The 12,324-nt window shown below is 39.6% G+C and overlaps 1 protein-coding gene across 1 annotated transcript; it reads right to left on the bottom strand.

The window, feature by feature from the left end:
- Nucleotides 1–1,006: 1,006 nt before the first annotated feature.
- Nucleotides 1,007–10,443, bottom strand: LOC134623535 (A-kinase anchor protein 7-like; the record flags this gene model as incomplete). The annotated part of the gene is made up of 9 exons (XM_063468626.1): nt 9,827–10,443; nt 9,497–9,755; nt 8,675–8,830; nt 8,168–8,322; nt 7,652–7,788; nt 5,445–5,605; nt 2,082–2,194; nt 1,558–1,604; nt 1,007–1,107 (listed from the first exon to the last, which is right to left on the bottom strand). Coding segments are annotated over exons 1-9 (1,309 nt in total), but the record flags the coding sequence as incomplete, so codon positions are not given.
- Nucleotides 10,444–12,324: the final 1,881 nt, after the last annotated feature.

Genomic DNA, 12,324 nt, shown 5'->3' with positions numbered 1-12,324 from the left:
AATCTCATCTCATCATGTGAGGACTATCGGTCTATTGTTTTTCAATGACAGATGACAAGAAGTGGCCGCTCACAAACTAATCACGGCAATTTGTTTTATCCCCAGACAGACGAAACTGATGGAAGTAATCCTTTAAAAGACACGTTTTCCTCTAAACACAATTCCCTGTCGGCTCCCGGTAGCTGCTAGACAAGAAGAGCACAAACGTACTGACAGTCTGGCAGCATCCCAAGTCGACAGTGCCGTCTCAAATCATGTCTGGCTACAGAGTAATAAACAGCACGACATCAATGACAAAGGAGCTGAACGGGCACAAGAACTATTCTACTCGATTCACATCAAACCGAACTAAAAGCATGAGCCATTTCCCTTCATGTTTTGCACACTGACATTTTTACATGTTCCACTCACTGTAATGAAACTGTTTAACTTTTTAAAGCAGAAACCTTCCAGTACTTCTTACATTTAGAGGAAATTTGAGTCATTATTCTCTACCGCCGCCAAGTTTTCAAAGACCCGGCAGGCGTTAATACACAGCTGGGTGGTAATGGCTAAAATGGAAATTAGCTCTCTTGTGTAACACTGCTGTGCTTGATTAGACCACTGTGCGTCTCTTTTAAGTTCTGCTAAGTACTTGAAGTTTGATGGTGTTACACAAATCCCCTTAGAATAAAAAAGAAAACTCCTGATCAAACCACCACCAACAACAGCAAGTAGCAAGAAAATGAAAAAAACTGCAGTCATATTGGCAGATAAAATCAGCAAAACCGACAAATCCTCATTCTAATGAATAACAAAACTGAGCTCCAGTTCACTTCTCCCACAGAAAACCAAATTACAAAAATATTAAGCCAAACTGCTGTGAGCACATTTTACCCACAGCTATGAAAACCAAATTGTTGAGACTCTCGTGTGAGCTGACAGCGCCCTCTGGTGGTTCAATTTTGCCTCTGACGCAACAAAACAAGCATCAAAAATAACTGTGTGAGTTTGTGCGTTTACTAACCGAGCTGTAGTGACGTTTCAGTGTGGTAATATCCATCTTGCTGCTTCTTCTTCAACATAGAACAAAGATCCACCCGCTCAACCGTCTGATCTCCAAAAAATCTGTGGTGATGAAACGAAAAACAGTCACAATGACAGAAGATAAAGACGCAGCGAGCACTGAGGCCTCCAGCAGATAATAAAGGCAGATGTCAGTCATATAGCCGCTTGATGGCAAAGAGCAGCGGGGGTGACAGCCAAATTTAAGCCTTTTTCACACGCAGCAGGTGGGAGAGAGAGGATGAGCACTCGTAAGCTGGGAATTCAAAGGATTATTACCTGCACTATTCTCATGCTGGAGTGATCAGATGTCAAATGTATTTTGCACCAGGGAGATGGCTTTAAATACAAAAACTGAGTCAAAACATTACGAGATGCCATAATGTTCAAGCACCGTGTCATCTATAGCAGCTGTGTGAGTCTTACAACGGCCCCACTGCACAAGAAGTCCAAACCTTATAATGTGCTGTGCAGATTATGAATTTTTCATTGTATGAGAAACAAAGTACCTACTTGTCAGTGTAGTTGGAGTAAAGGGCTGGGTCCACACGCTTTATACCCTGAGAGAGACAAAGGAGAAATGAAGTCGTATTAGTCACAGGTTGCGATAAACAAAGTGAAATTTGTGCACGCACGCACACACACACTGACAGGAAGAAGACAAGTACGCCGCCCGGCAGGCACCAGGAAGGATAAGGTAAGATAAAGTGTCAAAGGGAACGAGATAGATGCTATAATTCTTCTTCCCTCATCATCTGCCCTCAACCATCTTTCATATCTTCTTTATTTATCTCCTCTCTCTTCTTGGTGTTTGGCCCTTAGCCTTTACAGTAGACATCACGAACTCTAAAGTGATATAAATTCAATTTTCTTCTTAGTTATTAATTCTAATGCCCATTATCAGTTTCTGCTGGAGCCACAATGTGACATTTACCTACGGCTGAAACATTTTAACAGCTGCTGAGGGGAAGGGGAGGGAGAAACAACAGTGCAGATGGTGTAGTTAAAGGCAGCTTTTTATTAAAAACAACGCAAACCTGAGATCGGAGTTTTGAAGCTCTGGACAGCTTCATAATGGTGAGGTGGGGTTCAAACCCTCGGCAGTCTCCTTGCAGAAGCCCCTGCTCCTCAAAACGACTCCGCAACAACTCTGTAACAGACATGCACACACTTATTTTTAATATAAACCTCCCAGTGGGTCATTCAATTAAATACTGAAAATAAGCACATTAAAAAATTCAGCACATTTTCACAGCAAACCAAAACAAGCACATTTAATAAACTAAAAGGAAGGATGATAACTGATATAATGATACACATGCATAAATACAGAGAACATGACGTGGATTCAAATGCACAATAACGTGACTCCATTTCTTCCGCTCAAGCATCTCGACTCCCTATTATAGATTTTTTTTTACTGCTGTAACAGAGCACACAAATGGAGCGGCCACAGATGGCTGAGAATGTGTGTCAGATGATGGGGAAAAAAGCTTTTTAGCCAAAATATCATTTAGCTACTGAGATAAAGATAGATAAGTGAACAAAGGCGTAAACACACAGACAAGCCTGCAAGGACAAATATACAGACAAACAGTGTTTAGAGTCAGACTACAGAGGTATTTTTAGATGAGGAGCTCTACAGGGAGAGAAAGGTTAGTATATAATCAATACCAGTGGTGGAAAGTACAGACAAGATGACGAGAGGGCCTGACTTCCTGTCTTATATTTCCTTTGCTTGTAGCACTTCCCATAAGGAATTTTGATTTGTAAATCTTCTGTCCCTACAGAGTAATTTTCTGTAAAAACAACAACCGGAGCCGTTCTTTATGAATGCTGCTTGTTAAACTTCCAACTTTTCTAAATGCTTCATAAGCAGGGCTTTAAAAGAAGCTTCAATCTACGTTAAAACTTTAATGTTTCAACACAAAACTTTGTTTGCGGTACTAATGTTACTACTAATGAGGAAAGCCTTACAAACTCAGAGATTCACAGGGGGGTGGGGGGCCATTAAAATATTCCATTCATCCCATAAAATGTAACTCTATACCTTTAACTTGTTTAATATGCAAAGATCTATGACTTTCATATCAGCCCTTTTGCATTATCCTTCCACTTGCCTGCAACTCGCCCCCCAGAGTCCTCCACACTCTCAAATTTTCCAGCTTGTTTTGATAACCAGATGAGAAAAGCCCTGTTATTAATGTCTTAACCAGGAGGTCCTGGAACAGGTCCTGGTGCTGCTGTGTGTGTGTGTGTGTGTGTGTGTGTGTGTGTGTGTGCGTGTGTTGGGGGGGGGGGGAGTCACACAACTATTCATTAAGCAAAATTCAATACAGCCGTCCAAGCAAAGCTTTTACATACATTAACAGTAGTGCAGTAAAAGCTTCCCAGCCAAAGAAACATCAGCATTTCCTTTGAACCTTAATTGTCACTTTCTCTCCTCTGTCTGCGTTTCTGTTTCGCCCGGAGGAGCACAGGAGACGTACACGACGAAGCAGAGAGCGGAGGAAAGAGTGAAACACCAGCACGGACATAACATCATCCAAACAGCATCGCAACAGTGATTCTGCAATACGTGGCACGTTGCTTTGACAGATCATGGCATCCATGCAACCAAAAGATAAAAAAAACCTGCATAAAAGGTGTGAAATATGAATTTATTCCCTACATTTTGGTCTCAGCTTGCATCAATACCATTTAATTTCAATGCAAGTGTTATCAGCTCTCCATTTAGCATTCCCCACTGTCCGTAATTTAGTATTACCTGGTATTGTTCTCTGCTTCAAACAGCTTCAAGTTTCACTAAGAAGACTGATATCTGGTGCCAGCTTACTGATAATTGTATCATAACAGGATGTGACACTATATACTCACATCAGCATTTCATCCCACTTCTTTTAAGTTAGATAACCTTGTCCCAAATCACTGGTTCTGGCAAGTTAGCCCCAGCTAATTACAGCCATGCCCGAAACCCATCGCTGTCTGATTCAGTGTTTTTGAGACTTAGATAAAATAAATTCCCACTCAAACTCTCAGATCAAGAGTAATAATATGTAGAAACTTTGCCTTTGTAGCTCTGTCTAAAACAAAACGGCTTCTGTATTGATGAATTACACTAAACCCTGACACTGAATTCTTTCTGGGATTTGCCTCTGCTTGGCCATAGCATGTAGCACATTTTTGGCTCTCAGCAGGAAATTTCAGCATGAGCAGCTACAAATCCCACAAAAACAGTAATGCTGCCCAAACACTATATGTTCGCTTTAATATAGAACATCTCACAGAGGTAGAAACAATCGAAAAACCTTATGTATCATACACACATTAATTACAGCATACTTCCAATTTAACTGTTAAGGCTGCAAATGGAAAGTATTAAGTGAAGGTCACCTCATTTACTGTGTATTATACGCGTGCGTGCGTGCGCGCGCGGTGTGTGTGTGTGTGTGTGTGTGTATGTTTTAGTGGTGCAAGAGCATTGGCGTGGGAATCCTCTTAGAAATGGCTTAATGTTGTTGCCGGAGGCACAACACAAAAACAAACACGCAAAAGATTCTGAAGGCACCCACACACGTGGATTTAGGCACAAGAAGAAAAATGTAGGAACAGAAATGTTGACATGTACACACACACACACACACACACACACACACACAGACACACACACACACACACACTGATAACAGAAAAGGAAAAACACCAAAAATTCCATTTTATTTAATCAGATTGACTAAATTACAGATGAGGACGTGTTCACACTGAAAAACAAATCAAAATGTGGAAGTCTCTGCACTACATAGAGTATGACTTTAATCATTTCTACAGGTTTGTACGATGTCTAACTTTGACCCGGAGGTTCTTACCAAACTGGTTGCCATTCATTTTTAGAATTCCGCTATTCTCGTCTTACCAGGTTCTCTGTTGTCTCTGAGACAAACGTCAGGCTTAGACTTTCCATGACTTCTGAATGAGAGACTTGTGACTCAAAACATCTTAAAGAATGTGCCCTTCATTCTCTTGAAGTTGTCTAATCATTGATATCCATAAGAAAGGCTCCACCACAGCAAGCATCCACCTGCATTAAGGTGTTTTAAGCTTCGTAGTGTCTCGAGAAGGAGATAAAACCCTCCAACTGTGCATACTTTTAATTGATCTGATATGTAGCAACGTAAGCAGACATTATTAGCTACTAGCAGCTGATTCCAACTTCAGACATCCCTCCAGAGTGCACACCAAGCCAAGTACAATATCACATTAGCATTGAATTTCACCCTCTACTAAAGCGTGAAAAGCAATTAGAATAAAAATGTCACTCAGTGCTTTCAAACCTAAACACCAAAGAGACAGAGAGAGGAAGGATGACCACAAGAGCAAGAAGCTAAATGTTTGCCACTGACCTGCCAAGTTGTCCAGTGTGTGTCTGTGTTGTCCGGAGGCCAGTCCGACAAACACCACCTCCTTCCTGAAATGACTTATCCCTGAGAAGGGCAAGACCAGATCCCTCCCACCCAGCAACTCAGCCAGTGACGGCTCAACCTGAGCCAGCACCGCTGCCGCCCTAAAAGGAAATATACACATGAATATGCACAACACACAAACACGCACACACATTCATGACTTAATCCCCTCTCTCGCTCCCTTCCTGTCATATTACATAATAGGAGAATCTAGTGATTACTAATAACACCATCTTCTTCTTGATGGGATTAAGCATCACTTCATCACATAACGCAGCTCCGATATCCCCGAGTGTCACGGAGTTAACTCACAAAAACACAGACTGCCTTTATATTTCCATCAGCTTCTAAAGCTATGCAAGAACAGCAATTTCAAACTCAAATCTTTATTTTTTTACTGATGTGTTTGGGACAGATATGTGCTGACAGAGTAAAAAATAACCGAAAATGATCATTAAAAGAAAGTTTAAGATGAAAATGATGTAATGAAATACATTCCAGGGGTGTTTGTTCACTTTAATTGATACATAAAAGAGGTGATTTTCAATTTAAGCTGACTAATACAAGGCTTACTCTAAAACATGCAAACCGCTCCAAAAAAATGTACAGCCGACTGTTGCGGAAGTGCTGAGAGGAAAAGATAAGACACAAGCCGCACTTAATGTGACATGTTGGTAATTAGTCACTGCCAACACTGCATCCGTGTCTTTAGTCCATACATTTACTTCCACAACAGGATTTTGCCGAGCTATCAGATTCAGCTGATGTTGTGATAATGTGCAGCTTTAAAGAGGCTAAATGGGATTCAATGAGAAAATTTGATTCTGACAGTAAACTAGTTTGAGAGCACTCTGTTTGATTGAAGTTCGGCATTTTAGGATTACTGTGCATTTTATCCTCAGAGAACAATAAAGAAAATGGAGAAACCGGAACAAAAGAGATGTTGTTTTAGTCAACCTACATCCCAAGACACGACACCCGCTGTCACTGAGTACACCGCTGCTACATGCATGTGTGCATGTTTGGCAAAAAAAAAGCTGCTGAGGATTCTCCGCATGGAGGAGGAGGAGCGACCCAACACAGTAATCTGGGGGATACAATGATCTCAGTGAGGGGCAGAAATTTGTTTTGGTAAAACAGTTTTTTGTTGCATAGCTTTGGTCATTTTATTTGCTGCCCCTCTCTGAGCCTAGGTCTGCTGGAGGTTCCTTCCTGTTAAAAGGGAGTTTTTCCTTCCCACTGTCACCTAGTGCTTCCTCATGGAGGGTTGTGCAATACCGAAGGGTTTCTTTCTGACATTTTAGGGATTTTACCTTACAATATAAAGCACCATGAGGTGACTGTGGTTGTAATTTGGCACTAAGTATACCTGAGTTGAACTGAATTGAATCTGAGTCTTCTTAGGTACAATAATGAGCCTCAGACCAGCCCTGTAATGTAGCATCCAGTGTGTGTTATTTTAAAAAAAAAGCTCTGAAGGAATAGATCAAAGAGCTGCAAGGATGTGTGTGTGAATGTGGCTCGCAGTGCTGGAGTGATCAATAAGACCAGAAAAGTGGAATATAAAAAGCAAACCACAACACTGTGAGCACTTAGATGATCATTTTCAGGCTTACAGAGAGAAGCTCTGCTGTAACTAATAGCATTAACAATAGCCGTCTTTTTACTGTTACTACTCAAGGCCATTTTTAATGCTATGAGTAACAACTGAGTTCAAAGTGGCTGCTGTAAAAAACATTTTGTTGTGGGATCAACAGAAGACTTTTGTGACAGAAGTCATTTTATTATGTTGCAGTAAGAAAAGGATAGGTATCTAAATGATAATTAACTTCTTCAGTTTGAGGGCTACTGTTATTCAGAGCAAAGTTTACTTCCTGTTGTAACTACTAAAACATAATTTATTGCTGTCCTGAACAATATAATGTCTGCTTTTTACTGTTAGTGTGCTATAGCATGACCAAAATATGACATGCACTTACATTCTACAGTGTAGTTATAGTTAGTTAAAGAAGCAAAGGTCATTTCAGACAATTTGGGTGTCATAGTATTCATATGAACTTCTGTGTGTGTGTGTGTGTGTGTGTGTGTGTGTGTGTGTGTGTGTGTGTGTGTGTGTGATGTGGATGTCAGCATGCGCACCAACTCACAGGTCTACTTGCTCCTGATTGGCAAGATGAGTGACTAAAAGCGTGATGTGAAGAGTTGGGACAGGGATCATAGCTTTGGCCAGTCGGGGGTCCTGCTGGAGCACGGCCTCTTGGACCTCACTCACAGCTGAACTTATCTGTCAGTGGACAGAGAGCAGAAGTCAGTTAAAAGCCACGTCCTTAAACTGTCATTTCATATTGACTGTATGAAAGACGAAATTAAACTGACAGCTATCAGCCTGAGAGAAACTCGAGGTCTGTTAAAGAACACCTGCCAAGGCCCAGGTGAGGTTCGTAGTGTTGGTTACCATAGTAAATGTCCCTTGATTTCCTTCACTTTCCTGTTAACAAACTCAGAGCTTTCAGTAAACCCACTTTCTGGAGGAGACCCTTTTTTTCTAAACACACAGCTTTTTATAGATGAAGAAAGGAAAGATGCTTGTGGGGGGGTTCTTTCTATTTTGTGGTTCTATGGAGACACAATGTGCATAAACTCCACCTGCTCCAGCTTCTTACCTGAGTGTTAGTGATGGGGATGGAGACAAAGTAATTGGGTCGCTGGCTCTCTTTCTTTTTCTTCTTCTTGTCCCCGTCTTCCTCACTGTCCACTCGGCCCTCGCTGTCTCCTCGCTTTCTCTTTCTCTTTTTCTTAGTTGACTCTTGGCTGGGGACTACGGACAACAGAAAAATGAAAGTTGCAATTAAAAATATCAATTAAAAGGTCCCAAATCGTGAAAACACATCCTATTTTGTTATGTAGTTCTAATAGAGTTGGAGGTGTAAAATATAAGCTATGAAAATATGAAGTTGCTTCTGATTCCGTTCCTCTAGCACCAACACCAGTACATAAAAACTGGACATCATGCTAAGGATTTGCATAAAAATAAATATAATACTGGATCAGGACATTGAAAACAGACCACTTATTAGCCATAAGGTGCCCGCTTGACTTGTCATCAAGGCTTCTTAATAGTGGGGAAAAATGCTGCTAATTCAAGTAATTATAAAACATTAGGAACATACATAGTGCTTTCCATGTTGTTGGGCTGGCCAAAGCAAATGGGAGCTCTGACAATAAGTTTTCAGAAGTATCAGATGACTTCAGCGTTTTCTTCATCAGTTTCTTCCTCTCCCTCCTCAACTTCCTTCTAGTCTTCTTCTCACTTGATCCTGAAGGAGCTGTCAAAAAAACAAACAAGTTTAGCATACTGTATATACATGAACTGAATATACAAATGAAAAAAAGAACAGACATGCAGTCACAGGCATGGAGTGTTACCCACAGACTCGACACGGCTCATGAAATAGTGTGCTAGAAACAGCACCACAACCCAGAATTATGATACCCAAAATCTGAAAATCTGAGAATCATACAACAGGTATTGGTACTGAGTACTAAGTTTCTGGCACTGTAACATCTTTACAGTGTGCTTAAGTTGCTTAAGTGCAGAATGTCAGCATAGAAAATCCTGTTCGAGTAGTACAAGTAGTCATCTAAATTGCATCTGGACTTTGACTCAGGCAGAACCGCATTATAAAACGTGTTAAGCCATAAGCTTAAGAGTTTCTGGCAAAAACTTAAAGTTATGTTTGGTCACCTCATAAAATTTTAAAAAGCAGTTATGAAACCTTTTTCATTTAAATTCAATCATGCAAGGACACGTGGCAGGCGTGTTTACTAGTCTGTTGTTTTCCACACTCACATTTGATAAATATTGCTTTGCTAAATAAAACACAGATTTCAAATTATGTGGTACCCGGAAGCCTACAAAAAAAATCTATTCCCCAATTAAACTAAAGATTATCAGATTTGTATGAAAGTCTCAACCAGTTTGTAAAACTTACTGGACACTGAGGCAGCTTCAGTATCTGCAGGACTTTCCTGGACCTCCATGCCGACTGTCCCTGTGTGGCCTGAAGTCATCACCACCTCTCTCAGCTCCTTGTGCTCTTCTCCGACCTCCTTTCCTGCCAGATTTTCATCACCACCATCACCCTCATCATCCTCATCTGATGCAACTGCCGTTGTGTCTCTTCCGTAGGAGATGCTGGCTGGTTGCATATCACACACGGTGAGAAGATGATGATAGGACGGTGCTGTCACCTAAAACAGAGTGACGTGTATCACTTCCAGGTTACACTTTCTGCAGCCAGCTTGATTTTTCTCTACATTACCTGAAATCTGAACCGCTGTGCTGGCAGCTTGAGGCGAAGAGCTCTGGCTTGTTGGCAATGACTGACAGATACTGAATACTGACTCCTAAACGGCACTTCATTAACAGCACATATCCTCTGTAAACACGCGCTTTGTGAACGCTTAGACCCGAGGCTCAATATCACACGGCTGAAGATCATAACACACAAGTCTGTTCAATTTTAGATATAAACTTTTAGATTTTTAAACAGAGAAATATGTGAAGTAGGCATCACAGAGAACAACATTGCAACTACCAAAAAAAAAAAAAAAAAAAACACACACAAAAAACCCCCCACTAGTCTGCAGCTTCTTACGAAACTCAAAAGACTGGCTTTACCTCCGTTTACAACACCTGTTGAAATATATCAGAGCCATGCTGCAGAACATCTGCTGAGCTACACAACTGTTAGCTAACTCTCTCTAACGGAGCTGTGCTACTGTTTATCAAACTAAACGAAATACGTGCACATTTTTCTTACTTTTCTTTATATCGAGCTGATGCAAAAAGCACGCAGGTGGTAGTGTTTGTATCAAAACTGGTAAGGTACATAACACAAAATAATATTCATGCAAACGCGCTAACTAGCAGGACCTACCGGAAGCATTCGTTTGTAAACAATATCAAACTTCCGGTCTAGAAAAAAAAATAAAACAAACATTTTCAAAATAAAAGTACAAGTTATCTGTCCTCTCAATTTAGGAAAAAAAGACACTAAAGACACTCATATTCATCCAACTTAGTTTCATGAATGCCTTTCTGCTGAAGCTCTACGCCCCAGGGGACCTCAAAACACAGTTTAAGAACCACAGTGCTAATCTAAAGAATTAATAACACGTCATTTATGTTACATTAATTTGGCGTTGCTAACAAATCAAAGGACCGGATTAAACGTAATTATTCCGTCAAATACTAGAATACAGCGCAGTTTATGTTAGTTCATTTTTATTTAGATGACAAACTTTACACCAGCCATAAAGGAAAAAAACAAAAAAGGAAAGAAAAAAAAGCTTGTCACACACACACAATTTTTCATTTTCTATGAATATAATGTATACATGTATAAAGTGGGCTTATTATTGAATATGTGGTCTTTGCACTCTTTAGTCTCTCTTAGTGTGAATAAAAGTCAAGAATATAGAAAATAACAGCAGAAATTTTAGCTGAACTAGGTTAAGTTATACTGAATATACATTGGTGTTTTGAACTGTTCAGGACGCCTCAATTTTTTTTTTTTAAAAAAAGGAAAAAAAGAAAAAGAAGACAACAGATGTTGTATTTACATTTTTATTCACAATTTTAAACATTGGGTTGATTTTTTTTTCTGAAAGATGAAAATAACTTGCAGATTTACATAGCAACCGTGAAACTAACCACAATACATTTGACTTTGATAGAAATGCATTGATTATTTATCTTGATGATCCAAAGACTTACTGTGTCACTGTGTACATATAGCTGTAGCTGTCACGTTTGTTTTTTAGAGATAAATATCAATTCGTACAGTTGAACTTAGTTTTATGACTATCTACACCCATATACAGTGTCTCTGACCTCTTCTTTGACACTTCATGATCACACCTGTTGACTCTGCAACTACCCTTACAGCTTAAACCCCACCCTTACTAAAATAAAGGTCACAAAGACAATTCTGTGCTGCCCTTTTGTTTCACAATGTACAAAATAATTATTTTTGCCTCTCCAAAACCATAAACAACAAAACAAAAAACAAAAAATGGATTACAAAAGAGTAATGCATGGGACATATTTACATGTTTATTGACCACACACAATGAATTGGTCGGGTTGTAAACACTGAGTGAATTGTTGAAAAGTGTTTGCAATGAAGCAATGAAATACTTTGTATCTTTTTTATTTTACTCTAGCCTGTAAAGACCTGTGCAGAAAGGCACATTTAAGAAATAGTATTTCATATTAAAAGCACTGACAAAGATGAAATTGCATTTCCTGTCTTGAATTGTTTATTTTAGTGTTGGCTTTGCCATTAAGCCCTAAGCATAGTTTCTTTGACTTGTGATATCTGACTTTACACTATCATTATTTCCAAAATGGTTTTAATACCAAACCAGCAATTTTATAGTCACTACTACTTTCAGCAGCCACATTCTGTGCTTTTACACTTGGATCTTTAATTGTCTGAATATCTGCGTGCTTCAGTAATTCATCTCGAATTTCAGAAATGGCACTGTTATTTTGTTGGCACCGCAACAATCCATTCACTGTCTCATGGTAGAAAATATGGAATGGTGACACAACATTAGAAAAGTTATTCAATCTTTTCATTAAAGTTACATGTTTGGGTTCATGTGTGTGATGCATCAAAACCAGAATAACAGGCTGAGAACCTACAGAGAGCAAAAAAGAGGACGAATTATGAGAACATAACATAACAGTGGAAAAGTATTAAAAGAAATAAAATTTGAATGGCCACAGATTAGACAATATTCATGCCATTCA

This window comes from Pelmatolapia mariae, unplaced genomic scaffold (assembly GCF_036321145.2).
Source record: "Pelmatolapia mariae isolate MD_Pm_ZW unplaced genomic scaffold, Pm_UMD_F_2 NODE_ptg000731l+_length_34837_cov_1, whole genome shotgun sequence".
In the NCBI taxonomy this organism is placed as follows: domain Eukaryota; kingdom Metazoa; phylum Chordata; class Actinopteri; order Cichliformes; family Cichlidae; genus Pelmatolapia; species Pelmatolapia mariae.
This window is presented reverse-complemented; position numbering and strand designations above follow the sequence as displayed.